This window comes from Hemicordylus capensis, chromosome 2, assembly GCF_027244095.1.
Source record: "Hemicordylus capensis ecotype Gifberg chromosome 2, rHemCap1.1.pri, whole genome shotgun sequence".
In the NCBI taxonomy this organism is placed as follows: Eukaryota; Metazoa; Chordata; class Lepidosauria; order Squamata; family Cordylidae; genus Hemicordylus; species Hemicordylus capensis.
In genome coordinates, this window is record NC_069658.1 from 427420031 (window position 1) to 427443491 (window position 23461).

The 23461-nt window shown below is 45.3% G+C and overlaps 1 protein-coding gene across 4 annotated transcripts in view; it reads left to right on the forward strand.

Annotated features, from left to right (window-relative positions):
* LOC128346556 (17-beta-hydroxysteroid dehydrogenase type 6-like) overlaps positions 1–23190 on the forward strand; it is a 41537-nt gene extending 18347 nt beyond the window's left edge. For 3 of the 4 annotated variants that reach the window (XM_053299985.1, XM_053299983.1, XM_053299982.1), the window contains exons 2-5: positions 5831–6152; positions 8398–8656; positions 19679–19836; positions 20422–23190. In XM_053299985.1, coding sequence (XP_053155960.1) covers positions 5840–6152; positions 8398–8656; positions 19679–19836; positions 20422–20639 — 948 coding nt within the window. In that variant the 5' untranslated portion in view covers positions 5831–5839 and the 3' untranslated portion in view covers positions 20640–23190. Of the gene's footprint in view, positions 1–2388; positions 2451–5830; positions 6153–8397; positions 8657–19678; positions 19837–20421 lie in introns of those variants that run through there. The other variant, XM_053299986.1, reaches the window with a different exon arrangement.
* The last annotated feature ends 271 nt before the right edge of the window (positions 23191–23461 follow it).

Genomic DNA, 23461 nt, shown 5'->3' on the forward strand with positions numbered 1-23461 from the left:
GGACTCTGAAACATCTAGTACTAATGTTTCAAACTTAGTTCTCTTCTTGCTTGCTTTATTCTATCTGGATGAGAAATAATACTTAAACTGAAGGAAATTCAGCCAGGAGTAAGGCATACTCATGAGTTTCTCTCGTGCAGAATTCAAGTCAATGGGTTTATCCAAATAACAGAAGTCTAGTTGTCTCATATCACTTGTCTCATATCACTGGGCCAGTCACTTATCTCTCAGACTAGCCTACTTCACAGGGTTTTTGTGAAAGAGAAACTGAAGTATGTAGTACACCGCTGTGGGCTCCTTGGAGGAAGAGGGGGATATGAATGTAATAATAAAATAATAATAATAAAATAATAATAATAATAAAAAGAAGAAGAAGAAGAAGTTGAACAGAAAGGAAATTGCCCGAACACCAGAGGCACAAAAGATCAGCTGCTGATTGACAAAATGATTTTAGAAAATTGCAAGAGGAGAAAAACAAATCTAAGTGTTGCATGGATTGACTACAAGAAAGCCTTCGATTCATTGCCTCACTCATGGATACTAAAATGTTTAGAAACAACTGGTGTCAGCAAAAACATTCAGATATATAAGTCCAAACTCAATGGAGGGAACACCATACAAGCCATAAACACCTGGGCTATACCTGTTATCAGATACACTGCAGGAATAATAGACTGGACCTAGGCAGAGCTAGAGGTGCTGCATCGTAAGACCAGGAAAATCATGACCATCAATCATGCTCTGCACCCCCGCAGTGATGTAGATAGGCTATACCTCCCTCACAGCTCAGGTGGAAGAGGAATGCTGCAAGTCCATCAAACAGTAGAGGAGGAGAAAAGAGGCCTTGAAGAATATATCAAGGACAGTGAAGAAGATGCACTTCAAATGGTCAATAATGAGAAACTATTCTACACCAATGAAACAAAGCAGGCCTACAAGAAAGAATAAGTCAAGAACCGAGCAGAAAAATGGAGAAATAAGCCCCTGCATGGTCAATATTTGCACAATATAAGTGGAAAATCAGACATCACCAAGACCTGGAAATGGCTTAAGAATGGCAACTTGAAGAAAGAAACAGAGGGTTTAATACTGGCTGCACAAGAACAGGCACTAAGAACAAATGCAATAAGAGCAAAAGTCAAAAAGTCAACAACAAACAGCAAGTGCCGCCTTTGTAAAGAAACAGATAAAACCGTGGACCACCTAATCAGCTGTTGTAAAAAGATCACACAGACTGACTCCAAACAAAGGCATGACAAGGTAGCAGGGATGATACACTGGAACATCTGCAAAAAATACAAGCTACCTGTAGCCAAACATTGGTGGGACCATAAAATTGAAAAAGTTGAAGAAAATGAAGATGTAAAAATATTATGGGACTTCCGACTACAAACAGACAAACATCTGCCACACAATACACCAGATATAACTGTAGTCAAGAAGAAAGAAAAACAAGTCAAAATAATCGACATAGCAATGCCAGGGGATAGCAGAATAGAAGAAAAAGAAATAGAAAAAAATCACCAAATACAAAGATCTACAAATTGAAATTGAAAGGCTGTGGCAGAAAAAGACCAAAATAATCCCAGTGGTAATTGGCGCCCTGGGTGCAGTTCCCAAAGACCTTGAAGAGTACCTCAACACCATAGGGGCCACAGAAATTACCATCAGCCAATTACAAAAAGCAGCTTCACTGGGAACAGCCTATATTCCGCGACGATATCTATAACAGCAACAACATTGACAATAAAATTCAGCCATCCCAGGTCCTTGGGAAGGACTCGATGTCTGGATAAAACAAACCAGTCAATAACACCTCTCTGACTGTATAAACAAGAAATAATAATAAAAACTAGCTGAACCCGCACAGAGCATCTGTGCGGTAGTTCACTTCCTTTTTGGGGTTAGTTGGGAGAATTTGTTTGGCTGGTCCTCCCACAGCTCTCTCACTCGCTCTGTCTCCCCCCCACAACAGCTCTCTCGCTCGCGTTGACTCTCCCCCGCGTGCCTCGCTCATGCTGTCTCTCCCCCGTGCACCTCGCCCGCGCTGCCGCTCCCCCGCGTGCCTCGCCCGCCCGCGCTGCTGCTCCCCCGTGTGCATCGCTCGCCCACGCTGCCGCTCCCCCCACGCACCTTGCCCGCCCGCGCTGCCGCTCCCCCCACGCACCTTGCCCGCCCGCGCTGCCGCTACCCCCACGCGCCTCGCCCGCCCGCGCTGCCGCTCCCCCGCGTGCCTCTCTCGCCTGCGCTGCCGCTCCCCCGCTACCTGTCTCACTCAATCGCTAGAGTCTGCGGCCACCACCGGTTGCTCCTACTCCCCTCCCCCCAAGCCTTCTGCCTGTTCCCTCTACCCCAATCCTTCTGCCCCAGCATCTAAACTTTCCGTTTGTAAGAGGACAGCAAATTGGTCACATTGAGGACTGAGAGCCATTTTCTTGCTCAACCAAATTATAAGTTATGAATGTTTGGTTATTTATAGCAGAGGATATATTTGGTCATAAATAGCATCAGGAATTTTTCACGCACCTCGCCCGCCCACGCGGATAAAACAAACCAGTCAATAACACCTCTCTGACTGTATAAACAAGAAATAATAATAATAATAATAATATCCTATGGCTCATAATAATAAGGTATCAGAGAGAGAAAATTAGGATGACTACAAATCGATATGAGGGGGGAATATAATGGAACAAAAATCGTATGCCATTTTCCCCAGATCTTGAATTTAAAAAGGACTTTCAACTGTTCAGTGAGATGTTATCATATATATAATGATTTTGTTATAAACTGGAATGCATTTTCTATATAAGTTCTTCTATTTAGTGATGCATTGTTTTTGTTTTTTAGAAACAAAATATTTTAGAAACAGAAATATTCTTGAAACCTTATTTAACTTTAATTTTCTTCTACTTGATGTAATAGTCCACCTGTGCTGATAAAGAACTTGGAAACTTTTAGTGCTACAAATTATATTTCATGCTGTAATTTTTGTGCACCTTTGCCACATGCTGCTCTGACTTACCGAATACTACATAAATAGTTTTGATAAAATTTGTACATTAATAGTTTCATGGTGGTGGTTTTGTTTACTACATATCCTTAAGGTATTTTGATCCTGCACCACATACATCATTAGTATTCAGATTCCTCCCCCCTCCGCATCTCATTTTAAGTAATACCTCTTTTGTGTTCGATTGTAATTTTGGAGAAGCTGCTGCCAGTCTGCGTAGACAATACAGAGCTAAATGGACCAATAGTCTGACTTGGTATAAGGCAGCTTCCTATGCTCCTGTGAAGCACTCTGTAACCTTTGTGCAACCACTAGGGACAAATTTTCAGGGGTCATGGAGGAGACCTGGTCTTGTGGTAGGAAGCATGAATTGTTCCCTTTGCTAAGCAGGGTTTGCCCTGGTTTGCATTTGAAAAGAACACTTCCTCCTCCTCCCACTGTTTTCCTTTTATGTTATATTGGGAGCTGCACAGGATTAGTTGATTGCCTTCAGTTCTTTACCTGAATCATGGTGTGGATTTGTATTTAAGAACAAGACTCAGCCATCTTTGTATAGCACTGAGGATGTTGTCTTACATCAAAACATTTGCTATTTTACTACATCTGTGGTTTAGTTAAGCTTTTAATGTTTTTAAACTTGTAACTTGCAATTGTGCGTTAAAGAAGGTCATTGAAAAAAGATTTGACGTGTAGAAATGCGTATTTCATCGCCCTTATACTGTCTTATGGGATACTATATGTGAGCACTGTAAGATACTTCAAAAGCTTTCCAGCACATAGAGAACAAGCATGCCAGAGAGAAAGGTTCAGCCTAGCTTCTCTCTGATGTGCTATTTTTTTTTCTATTTCCAGGGAGTTTCTTAAATATAAAAATGTAATCTAACGTTTGATCCTCCACCTATAGTGAGAAGAGGTCAGGTTAGTTCTGAGGGAATTCATCTGTAGGTATCTGTTTCCCAAGTTCTTAATACTCTGCTTCACAGCAACAACAGAAAACCTAATTGTGCAAATATAGGAAACCCAAATTTTGTGTTAAGAAAACAAATTCTGGCACTCAGAATGAATCAAGAACATTGATCAAACAAATGGAGCCCCCCCGCCCTTGCATGTTTCAGTTTGCCAATTAGTATGTTTTATTCTGACTTTGGGCATTATATGTATGAGTTGACTTCAGACTAAATTGGAAAATGTCCTGCATTTGTGTGTGTGTGTCCCCAAGGGAAAAAACAAACAAAGCAGCTACTGAGGGAGGGCTGGTTTGGATCAGTACCATGGCATTCATGGAGAGAAGCTTTGTCTGTGCTGAAAATCTCACCCCTTGCCACAAAAAACAGTGTGTTGAGGTTTGCCTCCAAAGGAGCCATTACAGCAAATAACCACAGAATAGTGGTGGTTGTGGTTTTCAGTAGGAAAATAGCAGCAGTTAAAAAAGACAAAAGCCCTCTTCCACTCGCAGCACAGTCTCAGTCTGGCTCTGCTCTGCTCTGCTCTCCACGCCACCCAACCCCAACAGTAGTTATAAAAGGGAAAACACATGCAGGAGACAGTAGCTGACATCCTGACCAAATGTATTCACAAAAATCCCATGGAAATTGAACAGCAAGTTAGGCATGCCTAACCCTGTCCTTTCGATTTCAATGGGACTTCCTCAAGTAAGTTTTGTCAGGATGCCTACCCATGGCGCTTTCCAGATTACAGGCTACAACCACCGTAAAATGCGAATTGACAACAGAATTAAAGGGACTTGTGCAAATCCACCAGCAGAGGGAGCAGTCTTTTTTAGTTTGCCCCAAACACCCTAAAATGGAAAAAATACAGCTATATTTTTTGTTGGAAGTGAAGGACTTTGCTCTGTCTCTTGTCTCAGTGACAAAGGAGGACAGACTAGTGAGTCAGAGGGCTAGAGGGTCAAGACATTGATCATCCCTTCTCTATTGCTCTAAAACTATCCCTTTGGAATGTAGATTGCTAATCTCAGGGTCACTTCCTCCCTTCTCTTCCTGTTCTTTCTACCTTGCAACATGCAAGCAAGCTCCTCTCCCTGCACCATGTGTGCAGAGATGCAGAATCCATCTGCATCCAGCTAGCTAGCTAGATTAGAGATCCTAACTCCTCACTTTCCTATCTAGAATGGAGTTATCTAATAAATGCCATATATATTGATTTGAAACTATGAACTGGCTCCAAGTTACTTTACTCTCAGCATACATGCATGCCTAACTTAATCCGTTGTCTTGTGCCTCTGTGCACTCTGCTATGATGAAAAAGGGGTTTCTCTACCAAAGATAATTCCCACATTTTTAACAATGTTGCAGGACTAAAACGCAAGGATAAAATCTGAAACAAGGCATCGGGAATGTGAATGGCACCTTGCAGACAGCACAGGGCAGGGACTGCAATGTTGATAACACAGGCAAGATGGAAGCACAATTTGCAGATCTGTAGTGACACTGTGGTAAGGTTTAATCTGCAAAGTGCCTATGACACATTCCCTTTGGCCCTCAATTAGTAAAAATCTCTGTATGCAAAGAGAGCATGGTATGGTCATTGGATTTGGATCAGCTTGCTAGAACACCATTTGTTAATGTATTGCCATTTTTGCCCTACTTTGCTTTCCAGGTGTTCATTTCCCCTCCTGCACCTATACTTCATCCTGGCAACAGTTCTATGCAGTAGTTTAGCTGGGAGGTAGTGACTGGCCCAAAGTCACCTAGTGAACTTTGTGGCTGAGTGGAAATTCAAATTCTGTTTTCACAAGCTGATGGACTTGTAGTTGTCCCAGCTCTTACACTCTGCTTGTTTCTTTCTGCCTTGCAGCTTTTAGCCATGTGGCTGTACCTGGCTGCCCTAGTGGGGCTTTACTTCCTTCGCCGATGGTACCGGGAGAGACAGACGGTGGACAACCTGACAGAGAGATATGTCTTCATCACTGGTTGTGACTCTGGCTTTGGGAACCAGCTGGCCAGGCAGTTGGATATTCAGGGCATGCGGGTGTTGGCAGCTTGTTTTACCCAGAAGGGGGCAGAGCAGCTGGAGAAGGCCACCTCAGAGCGCCTGAAAACCACCATTCTGGATGTCACCAGCACAGAAAGTGTTGAGGCAGCAACCACATGGGTGAAAGGATGTGTGGGGAACAAAGGTGACAGAGTCTTCCTACTCCTGTCATGTTGTGCTGTATGTAGGCAAGGCCAGCAGTGAGATTCTGTTTAAAAGATATGCTTGTAAATTGTGATAACAAACCCTCTGCAAAGCTGATTAACAGTTTTAGAGCCCAATCCTAAGAAAGTATACAGGGAAACATGTGTCAATGTGCCACCCACAAGGTGGCACACTCCTTCTCTAGCAGTCAATCAATCAGTTTTTATTACAGCCGTTGGCCAGCCAAGAGATAAAAATCAGAATAACAAAATATAACTAATATACACAAATAGTAATAACACACAATAAAGCAGTGTACAAGCATCCAGGATAGATTACTTTAAAAACAGTAAAACAGCTCCTAAAGTTGAGACCGTAATCTCATAGCAGCCTATAGCAGTCACAGATGATCAGAACATCTGTTTGGGTCACCAAACCCAGGACACCCATGGATAAAGTAGCCGGGGAGTTGATTGATCAAATCAAGAGCTAAGCCCCATGCTACCATGGAGGTTCCCCTGGTCCCTCTGCTTTCCAAGCATGCTTTGAGCTGCCAGCAGAAGGGGAAAGTCTCATATCAGCAACTACCCTTTGATTGGACACTGAGGAACAGGAGGCAGACCCAGACCTGCTGAAATGGTTGCAGAGACTGGATCATAGTGTGCTTTGCAGAGTGGCACCTACATGGTTGGAGACCCTCTAGCCACAGTTCTCTATTGTTCCAATGGCTGCTCTGCCCCAAGAGCTGCATGATAGGTGAGTGGATCCACACAACCATAAGAGCAGAGTAGGAAGGCTCTCTTTTTCTCCTACCTTTGTTTAGACCTGGTTACAGAATCTGGTTTACCCTAGTTTGAAGAACCTAGGCTGGAGGGATTCCTGTGGATTCCTGGGTATTTTGCCTCCTACCCTTTATTTTATGGACATGTGAATTGGCCCTCCCCCCCACCGCCCCCAAGCATAGAGCTTAAGGTAAATAGCACAAATCTTAAATAGCCCAAATCTATTTCTCCATGACAGAATCATCAGGAGAGGGCATAACCTCCCTAAATGCCTGTCTGGAGTTGGTGATAGGCTGGATGAGGGATAACAAACTGAGACTGAATCCAGATAAGACGGAGGTACTCATTGTGAGGGGTCGAAACTCAAGAGACAATTTTGATCTGCCTGTTCTGGATGGGGTCACACTTCCCCAGAAGGTATGCAGTCTAGGGGTGCTTCTGGATCCAAGCCTCTCCCTGGTGTCCCAGGTTGAGGCAGTGGGCAGAAGTGCCTTCTATCAGCTTTGGCTGATATGTCAGCTGCGTCCATTTCTTGAGATGAACAACCTCAAAACAGTGGTACATCTGCCGGTAACCTCCAGACTGGATTGCGCTCTATATAGGGCTACCCTAGTATGTAGACCGGAAACTACAGTTGGTCCAGAATGCGGCAGCCAGGTTGGTCTCTGGATCATCTCAGAGGGACCATATTACTCCCATACTGAAGGGGTTACACTGGCTGCTGATATGTTTCTGGACAGAATACAAAGTGCTGGTTAGAACCTATAAAACTCTAAAGCCTGGGTACTTAAGAGAATGTCTTCTTCCCCACTGCCCATTGAGATTATTAGGAGAGGTCCGTCTACAGTTGCCACCAGCTCATCTGGCGGCTACTCAGGGATGGACCTTCTCCGCTGCTGCCCCAAGGCTTTGGAATGTGCTCCCTAATGAAATAAGTGCCTCCCGCTCTCTGACAGCTTTTAAAAAACTCTTTAAAGATGCACCTGTTCACCCAGGCTTTTAATTAATATTGTTTTAATAGATTTTAATGTTGTAACCTGGTTTTCAGGGTTTTTTAATTGTTCTAATTGTTTAATTGCCATTTTAAGATGTTTTAATTGTTAATTATTATTGTTTTATACTGTTTTATAATTTCTGTTTTAATCATTAACTGATTTTAATGGTTTTGTTTTGATGTAAACCACCCTGAGCCTTCCTGGAAGGGTGGTATAAAAATTGAATGAATGAATGAATGAATGAATGAATGATAAGTTCTCAGAGCAACACATGTGAGATAGTACCTTCTTCATTCTTCAGTTTTGTGAAAGTTAAGGTAGAACTTACACTGAAACGTTTTTGATTCTTGAATGTATATCTGCATTTGGTAGGGACCACAAAGCTATGTGGCCTTATAGACACTACACAAAACAGAAAATCTCTAGTTTTTAGCATAACATTTTCTAAGTATCTTCTCTCCTCACACAGGACTCTGGGGCTTGGTGAACAATGCAGGCATTGGTTCTCCAGCAGCTCCTGATGATTGGCTGACTAAGGATGACTTTGCCAAGGTGATAAATGTCAACCTGCTTGGGGTGATTGACGTGACGCTGCACATGCTACCTCTGGTGAAAAAAGCCAGAGGGAGGGTGGTCAATGTGGCCAGTGTGATGGGGAGACTCGCGTGCTTTGGAGGAGGTTACTGCCCAGCCAAGTATGGTGTGGAAGCCTTCTCTGACAACCTGAGGTAAAATACCAGCCCTATGGCTTTCTCTTTTGCTTGGTTAAGTGATGTTGCTTTTGCTTGATTAAAGTAACCCATTTAGCTGCTTTGAAGGAATGAGATATGGACCCAGATGGAGTCCTAAACGGCACTGAAATTTTTTATTTCTTGGTAAATAAGTTACTAAGAACATTTCTTAAATATGTGTAGCCTATTTTGTTTCCCTTGAGTGAGACTTGTATAGGGTACAGTAATGAGGTCAAAAATGTATAACACAATTCATACAGAAAAAGGAGACAACAAAAACTAGTGGGAAACAGAATACTGAGGCATTGGAAACATGGCACCGGAAGAGTTTACATCTGTATTGAGAGCAGAACTGGATGCATTTAAAACTGAAATTAGATCAGACAGTTAAAACATTAGAAACAAAATTAAGCGAAATTGACAATAAAATTTTAAATGAGAGAGTTAAACAATTGGTTCAAGCACAATCAGAATTTGAAAGTGATCTTAAGATGAGAGTAGAAACACATGTATGGATTTAAGGACATAAATGAAAGGATACTCAGACTGGAACAGCTATTGGATCAAAATGAAAATAAGATGGACATATCTGATTTTTAGAAGGATACTGGAGGGTGCAGAAAAAGGAAATTTAATGTTTATGGAACAGCAAGTTGCACATATTTTGGTTATAAGCAGTGAAGAACAAATATATCTCAAATCTGTCTATAGAATTAATGCAAAAATTGCTAAAATACTTGGAAAAAATAAAACAATCAAGAGATGTGTTAGTAAAATTTTGAGTAAATTATAAAGCCATTAGTTTGGAATATTATAAGGCAAAATCCAGGGCTTGAAATTAATGGAGAAAAATTATTAAACTGTCAGATATCCCCTAGAACATTATGGAAGAGAAAAGAATTTAGTTGAGTGGTTTAAAAATTACAAGAAAGAATTAGGTATTGGTGGGGTTTTCCAGCTAAGTTATATTAGTCATAAACAAAAACTGTTGTCTTGTCAACTCATGAAGTGGAAGATTGTTTGGATTATATTAAAGAGGAAGACCTAAGTTAAGAACTACTGTAAAATAACTTCCAGTAAATATATACTAAGCATTTCTTGGTAAATTAAACATCTCCTTTTCTACAACACAACTGAAGACGTACAAATAATTGGATCTTTTGAATCTCACATTTATGTCTTGTACCCAGCACAAGTGCATGAATCAATTCTTCTTTTACAAAATAACTCTGAAAAGAAATTATGAATGGGTTCAGACAGCCCACCGAACTTCAAATGTAGGTTACAAATGGGCAGAGAATGTCAAGTGAATTTGCCCAGCACCCAAGAAGACACGAGACACAAGGTATTGGTATAAATTAGGGCCATGATTTATTTAACTTCAGAACAACAGAATTAAAAAGAGCAGGGATTGGCTCTCCACCCCATACAGTGTGGTATCAATAGGCATGCGCCAACAGGGCATGCCTAGCCTATGGCATAGGGCAATACACCTGGGCTCCAGGCAGCCCCAGTGCTCTAAAACAGGGGCTGCCTATCCTAGCCGGCCTAGTGCCAGGACTCTGCCATAGCCGCACACACACACCCCGGTAGCCATCCAGCGATTCCAGGGAGCTTAGCCTGACAGTGTAGATCGGTCAAGGGCTGATCTCCCTGAGCCGTGCAGTCTCTAGAGAGTTGCCCTGGCCAACCTATGGCCAAACGCTTACCTGAAGGTGTTCACCAGCCAGCAAAGTTATTCCCGACTGTACTGTACCTGCCATAGTGGGGGTTAGCCTAGTTAGCCCCCAACTGCCCAACCAACCTCGCAAAAAAGCAGCCAATCCATGTTCCAGGTCTCTAAGAAACGACCTCGTCCCACTGGATGAAAGATGAACTCCATCCCCTCTTTACAAACCAGGTGCCGAGAAAACGATGTCTAGGTGTGCCACAAAACCACCCCCATGGGCCCCTACAAAACGTGCCATTTGGGCATTAACTTTTCTGTGGGCCCTGTCAATCCAATAGGGGTCCCTGGCCCCCTCCAAACCCTGCATTGCAGCATGGCGGACCAGATCACTGAGATCCCTGGAAACCAGTCCAAAACCTGTGCAATGTCCCTCTGCATGTTACAGAGGATGGAAAACCCTGACTGCATAGCTAAATCATTTTCTCCCAGGTGCACCACGATGATATTGGGTGGTGGATTAGTCACCAGGAATTCCTGCAGCCAAGGCAAAAACTGGGCAATGACCATGCCCCGACGACCAATCCAGGAGATGCCCATTTCCTGAGTCCCAGTTGTGTTCCAGGCTGAACCCCACATGCAGCTCTACGGGCCCAGAACGCAATCAAATGACCCAGGATGAGGACCCGTGCCCTCTCAGCATGTCGCACTGTGCCTGAAAGGAGAAAACAACCAGTGACTGCAGCCCAGTCCTTAGCACACATACTTCTTATATGTGGCTGACTGACAATGCCCAATGCACTCAATAGCCTCGCCCAAGAGATGCAATCGGGAGGACGCCGAAGCTGCTCCAGTACAGAATGAGTGCAGGGACAAGTGCTCCGTGGGGACCCCTGCCACTGCCAGGACTCGCTGCACCACCGCCCAGAACTGATACTGAGAAAGGGGCCGTCCATGTGCGTGCACGAACAGGCACCTGCTTGTGGACCCCTGGAGGACTGCCTAAGATGTTAATGCCTGCACAGGGCACAAGAGTACGTTGCTAGCCAGGTATAGCGAAACTAGCTGCTCCCTGCCCTTCTGATTGGTCTTGGAAAACCGAAGGCGCAGCTGCTCTGAGGCTGGTCCCAAGTCAACATCTTCCGCACAGAAGAGTGCAGCCTCATAGGGGGACTGGCAGATGGACGAGAAGCGTTCCAGGGCACCCTGAACAGCTGTGGGCATAAGGGGCATACGACGGTCTGCCTGTACCGGACACTCCCGGGCCCAGACCTCCAGCATCCTTCTTACTCTAAAGTCCCCTGTGGTGTCACAAAAACCCTGAGCTTTAGCGTGGAAAGCAATGGCTGCTAGGTAACCTGCCAGGGCCCTGGGAGATAACCCCTTACCCTTAAGGTGAACCAAGAACTGCATCAGGTGTTCAGCGGGTGAAGGCCATACCTGAGCCACTCCTTCCTAGAACCTAAACTCCTGGAAGGCCCTGAACTGTCTACCATATGCTGCCCTAGTGTTGGGAGCCAAAGAGACCCAAACAGTTCTCTGCGCTTCTAAGCACCAAGGCTCCACAGCCAAGGGGGCATCTTTTCAGGCTCCGACTCCACCTCTGGTGCCAACTGATGCAAGTGCTGCACCTGGAAACGAGACAGCGCATCCGACAAGCTGTTCTGGACACCAGGCACATAGCAGGCTACAAACATGATGTTATTAGTTAAACATGCCATTACAAAGACCCTCACCAAGGTCATAACCCTAGGGGACCTAGACGTCTGCCGGTTGATGACCTGGACCATGGCCTGGTTATCACACCAGAAGCACATGGTCTTGTTTTTAAACAGGTCAGCCCATATGTGTATAGCTACTACAATTGGGAAGAATTCCAGGAATGTTAAATCCCTGGTAATATCCCCATCTACCCAGGCATCTGGCCACCTTTCAGCACACCAGTGCCCATGAAAATAGATGCCAAAACCCAGGCCACTCACAGCATCCGATTGGACCTGAAGCTCAGCCTCTAACAGAAGGGAATCCCCCCAGAAGGAGACACCATTATCGGAGTCCAGAAAGGATGCCCATAACTCCAGATCAGCCCGCATAGGAGCAGTCACCCTAATGCTATGGTGCCAACTCCTAACTTCGCTAGTGGCATCACAGAGCCGACGTAAGAAGGGGTGGCTGGGCACTACTACCCGGCATGCAAAATTTAGATGTCTAATAAGCTGCTGTAGCTGCTTTAATGTGACCTTGCGCCTGGCGACAGGCCTGCAACAATGCCCTCAAGGTCTTGAGTTTCGCCTGTGGGAGCCTAGAGCTTCCGTATTGAGTGTCCAGCTCGATTCCTAAGAAGGTAAGGATGGTGGAGGGTCCTTCAGTTTTATCCTTCACTAATGGGACACCCAGCTCTGAGCAAAGTGAGCTTGGAAACCATCTAGGAGGCGCCTACATCGCCTGGTCCCTGCCCTTCCTAAGAAAAGGAAGTCATCTAAAAAGTGAGCTGTCATTACCAACCCAGCCCTCCAGCAAAGCGCCCATTCCAATATGGAACTAAATGCTTCGAAGGCTGTGCACGAGACAAAACATGGGCAGGGTGTGATCAATGCAATACTGGCCCTCAAACGCAAAACCCAATAGGTTAAAATCGGCGGGGTGAACTGGGAACAGGCGAAATGCAGACTCTATGTCGCATTTTGCCAAAAGCACGCCGGGCCCACATGAACGGACCACCCTAACCGCCTGATTAAATAAGGTGTACTTCACAGAGCAGAGCTCTGCTGGGATCCCATCATTCACTGAAGCGCCGTGTGGGAAATAAAGGTGGTGAATCAATCTATACTCGCCCGGTGCCTTCTTGGGCACTACCCCCAGTGGGGTGATGTGAAAGTCCAGCATGGGCGGCTCTTCAAAAGGGCCAAGAACATGTCCCAAGGCTACTTCCTTGCGAATCTTTTTGAGCACCACCATTTCCATCCCCAGGACGGACTTCAGATTTGGGGCTGGACAATGCTTTCTCAGACCAACATAAGGGATGTGAAAACCAAAGTTGAAACCCTCCCACAAATAAGCCACCTGGTCCTAAAGGGGGTACTCTTCCAGGAGGTGGGAAAAAACTGGGATCCTAATTGGGCTGAGGCCCTTTTCCATGGGATCCCCCTTGTGGAGCACCCCCAGCCTTCTGGCCACCAACTGGTGGGTCTCTAAGGCCGCCCCTGAAGCCTTTGATGTGCTGGCAGTGGAGGCTGGCATACTTTCCGCCGCGGAAGCCACACCCGTGCTGGAAGCGGCAGGGTGATCGACTGCATTTTCCACTGGTATTAAATGCCCAGCATGGCAGGGTACTTTGAACACCCTGTGCAGTGACAGGCCCAGGGGACAGAGTTGCAGGAGTCTTAGATATCAAATGGCTGCCGTCAGCACGCTCCCCTTGAATGGGCCTCAAGGAGGTCATGATAAGAAGCCAAAGCTCCTGATGTTGCCTAACCCAGGGGATAGCAGGGTTCAATGCTGCCCTGTGCCTGAAGGAATGATTGTACCACTCCCAGGCATTCCCCATAAAATCCATGTACCCCTGGTATATGATGTCCATGTATTTAACGAGAGCGGGGCCCTTGGACGTGTGCACCTGCAGCATAACGCCCATATAGACCATGTATGCTGACAGCCAATTAGCCCAGTTGTGTTCCACCAGCTTGCGTTTTGACTTCTCCTCCTCCCTTTTTTGTTCCCCATCCTTCACTACCGGCTCGGGTTCCCTGAATAATAATTGAAAGATATCAACAGATTCCCCACACCAAATGTGTTCCTTAACAGCAGGCAACAAATGGTCACCCAAGGGGAGGGAGGTATCACACGGTGGATAAGGGGGCTGTGTTCCAGGAGCCTCTGCAGCTCCATAAGGAACTGCTGGTGGGGCTCCAACCAAAGGGGCTACACCACCTTGCCAGACCTGTGCACATGCCCCATAAGGGAGTGAAGGGCCATACATGCCTGGGTGCCACCTGTATGGGCTATATATAGGTGCCATGGGCGGCATTCCCCAAGGCCAAGTGTGGTGCAAGGACCTACCAGACCCCTGCCTGTCCAGAGTGTGACCATCATTGCCAGATGATTCCAACGCAGGCGCAGGACTGGTGTTGTCCAAAGTTAAGTCCACCAATGTCTGGACCGGCTGCTGCCCTCATGACTCTAAAACATCCAGCCTGGCAGACAGGGACTGCATGAGTTTGGCTTTCTTAGCCCCCCTGGTGACCCTCTTATGCTCAGCAGGAATGCCAGATGGTCCACCTTTCCAGGGAGTAGCAAGATTGGAGTGGGCCCAGAGACAAGATTTTAAAATGGGCCCCTCACTGATATACACACACAAACACACTTCACAATATATAGTGCACTCACACTCACATCCTCATTATGAATACGGTGAATGTCTAGTTCACATTGAATCTAGTTTTTTAACTCTCTGCTACTGCCAATCTCCAAGAGACTCAACATAATTCATAGGGGGTGCAACATGGGTGGGTGAAGAGTCATGTGACATGCCTCTGGGGGGCCCCAAGATGACTGTCTTTCCTTGCCTATTGGTAGTTATGCCCCTGCCCCTTTCTCTTTTTCCTTAGCCGCCCCCTGTTTTTCTTTCTCAAGAACTTCAAGGTGCGCAATAAGCGCCCATGTCCCAGTCATCCTCTGATGAAGAATCAGGCCTCGGCCAAGGCCGGACAGGTGCCCCACGCGTTTCCCCCTTGGCCTTTTCGGGGCCCATCAGTGTAGCACAGGCCCCCCAAACCTAGAAAAGCACAGGCCAGGGGCCTCTCAGGTGTAGCACACAAGCAAATCCCAGGCCTGAGGACCTGTTTCCAAAATGAAAGACCTGGCCACTAAATGCTGACACCACCCAGCAGACAAGCCCACACAGGACTGACTAGGGATAGAGGCCTAAAAAAGGCCTTGCAACCCCAGCGAAGTGGCCTGTAGAGGCAAAGTGGGGGAAGCCTACCCACCTGTATGCCCAAAGAGCCATGTACTTGCCCGTGGCGGGGAGGGGAAGTGCCCCAACCCCCTAGATGCCACAAAGGCCTTCCCACTGGGCCCACAGGCCACTCCAAAACTTGGGTGTTGTTGGTTAAAAAAAACAACAACACCCCACCCCCCTGCCACCATCACTGCTCGGGTGGAAATCCACACCGACCCCTGGGCCACACGCTGTTGGTGTACCGATCGCCCTGCTGCCCGATGGAATCCCTTACTGAGCTCACGGACATGGTTGCAGAATTCACGTTGGAGTCTCACAGACTTTTGGTGCTGGGGAACTTCAGTGTTCATTTCGGGACCAATTTGTCCAGGGCAGCTCAGGAGTTCATAGCGGCCATGACAACCATGGGCCTATCCCAAGTGGTCTCTGGACCGACGCATATTGCAGGTTACATGCTCGATCTGGTCTTTTACTCTGATCAGGGTGGTGTTCTGTGGGTAGGGACTCCTGTGATTTCTCCATTGTCATGGACAGACCACCATATGGTTAAGGTTGGACTTACAACCACTTCCCACCTCGGCAGGGGCGAGGAGCCAATTAGAATGGTCCACCTGAAAAGGTTATTGGATCCAGTAAGATTCCAAGAAGCCTTGGAGGGATTAAATGTTGGCTTTTATGGTGACCCTTTTGATGCCCTGGTTGAGAATTGGAACAACTTGCTCACCAGGGCAGTAGACAAGATTGTTCCTAAGCATCCCCTCCGACCTGCTTCAAAACTGACCCCTTGGTATACGGAAGATCTACAGGGACTGAAGTGGCAAGGTAGGTGGCTGGAGCGCAAGTGGAAAAAGACTCGACTTTAATCCGACAGACTATGTCATAGAGCACATTTAAAGATCTATGTTCAGGTGATACGTGTGGCAAAGAAGCAGTTCTTTTCTGCCCATATTGCTTCTGTGAACTTGCGTCCAGTGGAGTTGTTCAGGGTTGTGTGGGGACTAGTATCAGCCCCAACTCCCCTGAACCAGAATTTGGAGTCATCAGTTACCCGCTGTGAGGTGTTTAAAAAATTTTTCGCAGATAAAATCTCTTGGGTTCGGGCCAACTTAGACAGAGACTCCACAATTAATTCAATGTCTGAATTGGAGGTGTCCGACAACTCCTCTTATGTGTTTCGACTGGATCGGTTTCAGTTTGTGACTCCTGAGGATGTGGACAAGCTGCTTGGAGCAGTGAAGCCTACCACTTGTTCTCTTGACCCTTGTCCGACATGGCTTGTTCTATCTAGCAGGGAGGATGTTCGAGGAGGCCTGGTGGAAATCATAAATGCTTTTCTGAGGGAAGGCAGGATGCCTCCTTGTCTCAAGGAGGCAATCATTAGACCTATTCTTAAGAAGTCTGTCTTGGATCTCTCAGAGTTTAATAACTACAGGCCTGTCTCCAACCTCCCATGGTTGGGTAAGGTGATTGAGAAGGTGGTGGCCTCCCAGCTCCTGGTGGTCTTGGAAGAAACTGATTATCTAGACCCATTTCAAACTGGTTTTTGGGCGGGCTACGGGGTGGAGACTGCCTTGGTCAGTCTGATAGATGATCTCCAATTAGGACTTGGTGGAGGAAGTGTGACTCTGTTGGTCCTTTTGGATCTCTCGGTGGCTTTCGATACTGTCGACCATAGTATCCTTCTGGAACGTCTGAAGGAGTTGGGTGTAGGAGGCACTGCTTTGCGGTGGTTCTGCTCCTATCCCTCAGGCAGATTCCAGATTTTATCACTTGGAGACTGTTGCTCTTCAAAACTTGAGCTTTTATATGGGGTCCCTCAGGGCTCCATATTGTCTCCAATGCTTTTTAATATCTACATGAAATCGCTGGGAGAGATCATCTGGGGATTTGGAGCCGGGTGTTATCAGTACGTTGATGACACCCAGATCTATTTCTCCATGTCAACTTCTTTAGGTGATGGCATATCTTCCCTGAATGCCTGCCTGGAAGCAGTAATGGGCTGGATGAGGGAGAATAAACTGAAGCTGAACCCAGATAAGACGGAGGTACTTGTTGTGCGGGGTCAGAACTCCAGAGACCATTTTGACCTACCTGTTCTAGATGGGGTCACACTTCCTCAAAAGGAACAGGAATCTGGGAGTACTTCTGGATCCACACCTCTCCCTGGTTTCTCAGGTTTAGGTGGTGGCCAGGAATGCTTTTTATCAGCTTCAGCTGATACGCCAGCTGCATCTGTTTCTTGAGATCAATGACCCCAAAACGGTGGTACATTTGTGGGTAACCGCCAGACTGGACTTCTGTAATGCGCTCTACGTGGGGCTGCCTTTGTACATGGTCTGGAAACTTCAGTTGGTTCAGAATGCGGTAGCCTGGTTGGTCTCCGGGTCATCTCGGAGAGACCACATTAGACCCTTGCTGATGGAGCTACATTGGCTGCCAATTGGTTTCTGGGCAGAATACAAAGTGCTAGTTATAACTTATAAAGACCTAAATGGCTTAGGCCCTGGGTATCTAAGAGAACGCCTTCCTCGTTATGTTCCCCACCGCCCACTGAGGTCACTTGAGGAGGTCCATTTCCAGTTACCGCCAGCTCGTCTGATGGGCACACGGAGACGGGCCTTCTTGATTGCTGCCCCGTGATTGTGGAATGCGCTCCCTGCTGAGATGCAATCCTCCCCATCTCTGACTTAAAAATAAATAAATCTGAAGACCCATCTCTTCACCAAAGCTTTTTCAGCTTTTTAAATTTGTAGTTTTAATTTTATACTGTTTTAAATTTATACTGTTTTTAAATTGTTAAACTGTTTTAACCTTTTATATTGGTTTTAATTATTTTTATGTCCTTGTTAACCACCCAGAGATGAAAGTTTGGGTGGTTAAATAATAAATAAATAAATAAATAAATAAATAAATAAATAAATAGTGGTCCAAATTCCACGTTTGCCGGAATTTGCAGTCCGGCAAACTGATTCGGTCAAACTGCAAACTTGTTGGACAGTTTGAGATGGTGCCAGGGGAGTTGCAAGCAGAACCTTGAAAAGTAAAGACTCAGATCCCTGCTGGAGTGACCTCCTCTTCAGGGAGCTTCTGCTGAAGCGGCACTCCCCCCACAGCCCACACATGGTGGCAGTTCTGTCACTCACTCAGCCTCCGCAATTCATCAGTTGTGTTAAAGTGCCATTTAGTTTATTATATCAACTTTAAAAAAATGTTTAAAGCCCATTGGAGAAACTTATTGAGTAGTGAATGAGGAATGTGCACCACAGTGTGAAACAGGATGCTGGACTAGATGGGCCACGGGCCTGATCCAGCAGGGCTGTTCTTATGTATGCATGTTCATAGAAATACATAATAAGCAAATTGAGGAGATAGGGGCAGGGCCAAACTCATTGGTGGGCCAGGCTGGGCATGGGCCCGAAAGTCTATACCCAGCGACCTGGCCGTTTCAGTGGCAGCAATACTGAGAAATGTCTGGCACATCAATGCTGCTGCTGGGCATCACCCACCAGCCAATGGGAGCATCCTGCAGGTGATGAGATAGCACAAAGGCCTGGGGGACGCTGCCACTGGCTGATGGGTGGAGGTGGAGGAGCTGCCAACAAAGGGCTCAGCAAGACCAACTCTTCTTCTGATGAGCTGCCACTGCCACATCCTTCACTAGCTTCAGCAGCAGTTCTTCTTCCCCTTCAAGTGTGGCCAAGTCCTTTGTTCTAACAGCTCCTTTTTTCTCATTCTCCAAGGGCGGGAAGGGGAGAAGCTGTGCAGGGTCCTATTTTGTCCATGGGGCAGTGAGGGCACAGAGCAACCTAGTGCTGACTCTGGATAGCTGGAAAGAAGGGAGTTTGTTCTTGCCATGTTTTCTACAAGAAAGCCTTCATACTATCAACTTACAGTCTTTGTAACAACTGCCCATGGACTCTCATGTATGGGGTGGTATATACATGTAAGAAAAACTCAGTTGGGCTTTCTCTTGCTTTTACAGGAGGTACATCTGCTCCTTTGAGAAACAGTTTCTAGCATATAAACTTTAAAACCAGGGTTTGTAAATGACTGGAAAACTGTTTTAAATTGCTGCCCTGATTTTCCAGGGTTTTTTTTTAAGCTGTTTGAATTGTTTAATTCATTTTATTCTGTTTTGTAGTTTGATTTTAACTGTTAACCTGTTTTAATTGTGTTTTTTAACTTTTGGTAAACTACCCTGGGCCATTTTGGAAGGGTATATATAAATCTAATAAATAAAATAAAATAAAATAAGGAAAGGGATCAGGAGGGCCAGAAGATCCGAGAGCTAGAATCCTCAGTGGTACTATTTAAAAATCAATAATGCATCAGGATGATTATGATTGATCCATAGAAGGTGACTGGTTTCTTGTTCTCTTTGGTTCCAATGCAGGCGGCAGCTCCACCATTTTGGGGTTTGGGTCAGCATTGTTGAGCCTGGCTCTTTCATTACAGACATTGCAAAAATAGCAGTGGAGGATTTTAAGAATATATGGAGTCAAGTGCCTTGCAACATCAAAGAATCCTACGGACAACAATACTTTGAGACCCGTGAGTTACATTTCTGGAAGGGCATTCACATGACGGGTGGGGGAGCACTACTTATTGCACCACTTACCTGCCCCACCAGACAATAGTTAAATGTTGGTGGAGATTTGGAGCATGTCCTGGCCTCCGGGAGTCCCACAGTGCACCGCATGATGTGTGGAGTGCATTGGGGACTTCCCCCAGGAGACAGACACTCTAAGTACCTGGATCTGTGTCCACTCAGGCTGCAAGCAGCCCAAGTAATCACAATGACCCGTGTGCCAGGCTTAAGGATGCACTCATGCCCTGAACCTCAGCTAAAGGCATGGGTAAAAAGCAGGGTTTGGAGGGAAGGCAGCACTGGGAACGGCCTGGCTCAGCTAGGCTGACCTAGCTCGGGCTAGGCTAACAGGAAGGTGAGAAACCCAAGTCCAAGAACTCCCAGTCCTGCCATAGGAATCTCCATTCTGAAGCATCAAGGACAGTTCAGTGTTTCTTCTTTGGAATGACTTTTGGGGGAGGTACCCATGGGCTGTTTTATTCCATTAGCTACCAAAAATGTTTGCTTGCCTCCTATATTGTTGCACAGACTATGTTTTCCACACACAGTTTACAGGTTTTTCCAACAAATGATCAAGAAAGGCAGCCACAACATCTGCCTGGTCACCAACTGCATGGAACATGCCCTGACGTCCTGCCACCCTCGCACACGCTACTCCGCAGGCTGGGATGCAAAGCTCTTCTACATTCCTCTCTCCTATTGCCCTACATCGGTGGCAGACTACGTGTTGACCTGCTTTATGTCCAAGCCAGCCCAGGCACTGTAGATTATACCATAGCAGCAGCATTGCTATTGTTGAAATAAGAGCTTCCCCACCTCTGGCAACTTCTAAAAAGGCACCCAAGACATATTCACCCAGGCTTTTAATTAGATTTATAGATAATTTTGAATGTGGAGTTTTAAATGATAATGTTAATGATTGTAATGTTTAAATGAATTTAACTTTTGTACTTTTTATTGATTTTAATTGTAAGCCGCCCAGAGATGCAAGTTTTGAGTGGTATAGAAATGTTAGATAAATAAATTTTAAAAATTGTCCAAACAAGCCAATAAACTGCGGAAGGGACATAACTCTAATAATGTTTTTTAATATCCTAAACAGATGCATCATATGTCATCAAATAATTGGTGTGAGCTGGTGTGGGGTAGTGGCTAAGTCTGAGCTGTGGATCCAAAAGCCCCTGGTTCAAATCCATGTCTCTGCCATGTATCCACTAGGTGGCCTTAGGCAAGCCAGTGCACCCTAGCCTCGCTCCCCATCTGGAATGGTGAACAATATAACTCACAGAGTTGACTGATATGGTGCACAGTGTTATGAAGGCACAACGCTGCTCTGTGGGGCTGCTGTGGACTTGAAAGGCAGGGTCCAGCGGTTGTACACACAGTGCTTCTGCAGATCTCCCCACAGGCCTGAATGAGGAGGACAGATCTCCCCAGTGTCCTGAACAGCCTTTCAGTTCCTCAGAAGGCCTGCAGTTCAATGTTACACCACCGTAACACTGTGCATCGTGTGGGCCATGGTTACAAATATTTAACTGGAAAGTGCTTCAAACACTCAAAAGTACTATGCTACTTATTGCACAGCCTTGAAGAAAAAACCTTAGTTTATTTTTTCCATTTATTTCTGAGAGAGTAGTTCATACAGCTTTGTCACATTTTTGCCCTATTCACCAGCCACATAGTCTACAAATGATAGATCTAGAAGCAGTCATTACTGGTATGTACATGCAGTCAATGTCAATCAGTATTTCCCAAAAGGCTGACATTTCTGGAAGGAACTGGACTGATATGCAACAAGCACCATCTATACTTTGGGCTCACAAGAGCCTTTAATTGCTTCATCTATTTCTCATGGCATATGTATCTGGCTGGATATGAGGGCTGTTGATGCTACTGAGTGCCAACAGTGAAGGCATCTGATGGCAGCAGGATTACAACTAAACAATCTGTTGCCTTGAGATGAAGAGTCAATGAACTATGCATGGACACATCTCTGAAGAAGCTCCAGCCTTATTTGCTTGGGGCAATTTGGAGACCTTGGTTCACTCTCTCAAAAGGTGTGTACTTGAACAACAAGAGCTATTCACAGACAGTAGCCAAGAAACATGAACTAGAAGGGTTCACCAAATCACAACTGTACCCAAGCTGAGAACCAAAGAGATTAAGAAATACTCATTTAATACTTCAATAAAGAATCATTATCACAAAATATAACATAGTGAAATTCTAAAATAGCATGTAACATTGTTTCCACATAAGAATTCTCATGCAAAATTTAAAATGAAACTGCCCAAATAGTGAAGTTCTTGTGAAACCCAATAGTAACTCTGAATCACAATCCTTCTTATTTCTGTTCCAGTTTGTTTTCTGGTCTCAGATCCTAATAAACTTAATTTGAATCAAATAGTAAAATATTTCACAATTCTTATAGAGGTCCAATAATCCAAAGCAATTTGTCCACGGTACAAGATGACAATTTACAAGTCCACATATGTAGAGAAGAGTCATTGTATGATTCTGATTTTCAAACACCAATTCTTTTCTGGTTCTTATCAGCCATACACATATCAATCCTCCTGGGTCTTCCTCAGTGGCCCACTATGAATACTTTTTGTAGATAGTCTACAATAAAATCATATCTTAATCTATGTATATATAATCTGTAGAACCATATCCAATCCAACAGTAACTGCCCATGTCTGAAGTAACAATTGTATTCCCTTCCACTGACTGGATCTTATATTATTCTTTGGTGCATAGCTGCACTACCACTTGTAATATTGTTACAACTTGTTATAGCTTGTGCTGCGCAATTAATGTAATGCTTAAGCAATCTTGCTTAAGCATTACATGAATTGTGCAGCACAAGCTAAAGTATTAGTGAGCTGCTGAAATCATCTGTTAAAATAGTACAAATATGCATATTGAAATCTGTGTTGCAGGCTTGATGTGTACAACTAGTATAAAGTGCAATAATAAAGGAGTATGTCTGTCTAGGGTTCATAGAAAGTCTTACACTTCTTTCATTAAGACATGCCCAGTACTGGTCCTTTCAACTTCAGACATCACTGTCACCCTTCAGCAGCATAATGTAATTCTTGCAAACTTGCAAGATACTCCACTGTGATAAAAGAGCTGAATACAGCCATTAGATCCTTCCTGTCTGAGGCAAATTCAAGCCTGAGGATAGAAGCAGCTTGAACAGGGTGCTTTCCAGACTGCAAGCTTACGCATGGGAGGAAGTGGTGTACGATCCCACGGCTTAGTATGATAGTAGTCAAAGCACAAATGAAAGGAAATAAATGTTTTAATGCCTAGTTTGGAGTAAATGTTCTCATTTGTTATGAAGTTTGGCTACAGGGTGTTACATTTTTCCAAGCAGGAACTATTCGCACAACATGCTCTCCCCGCCCTCCTCCTGCCCCATTTTTTGGCCAATGGGGTTGTAGAGGGGGCGGAGGGTCCACCTCATTCCCAATTGTGAATTCACCTTTGGGCAGGTAGCAAAGGATGACGTGTGCATGCAGCTGTGGTGGAGGGCTGGTTTCCCCTCCCCGCTTAAAACTCCTCCCTCCATGAATTTGCACA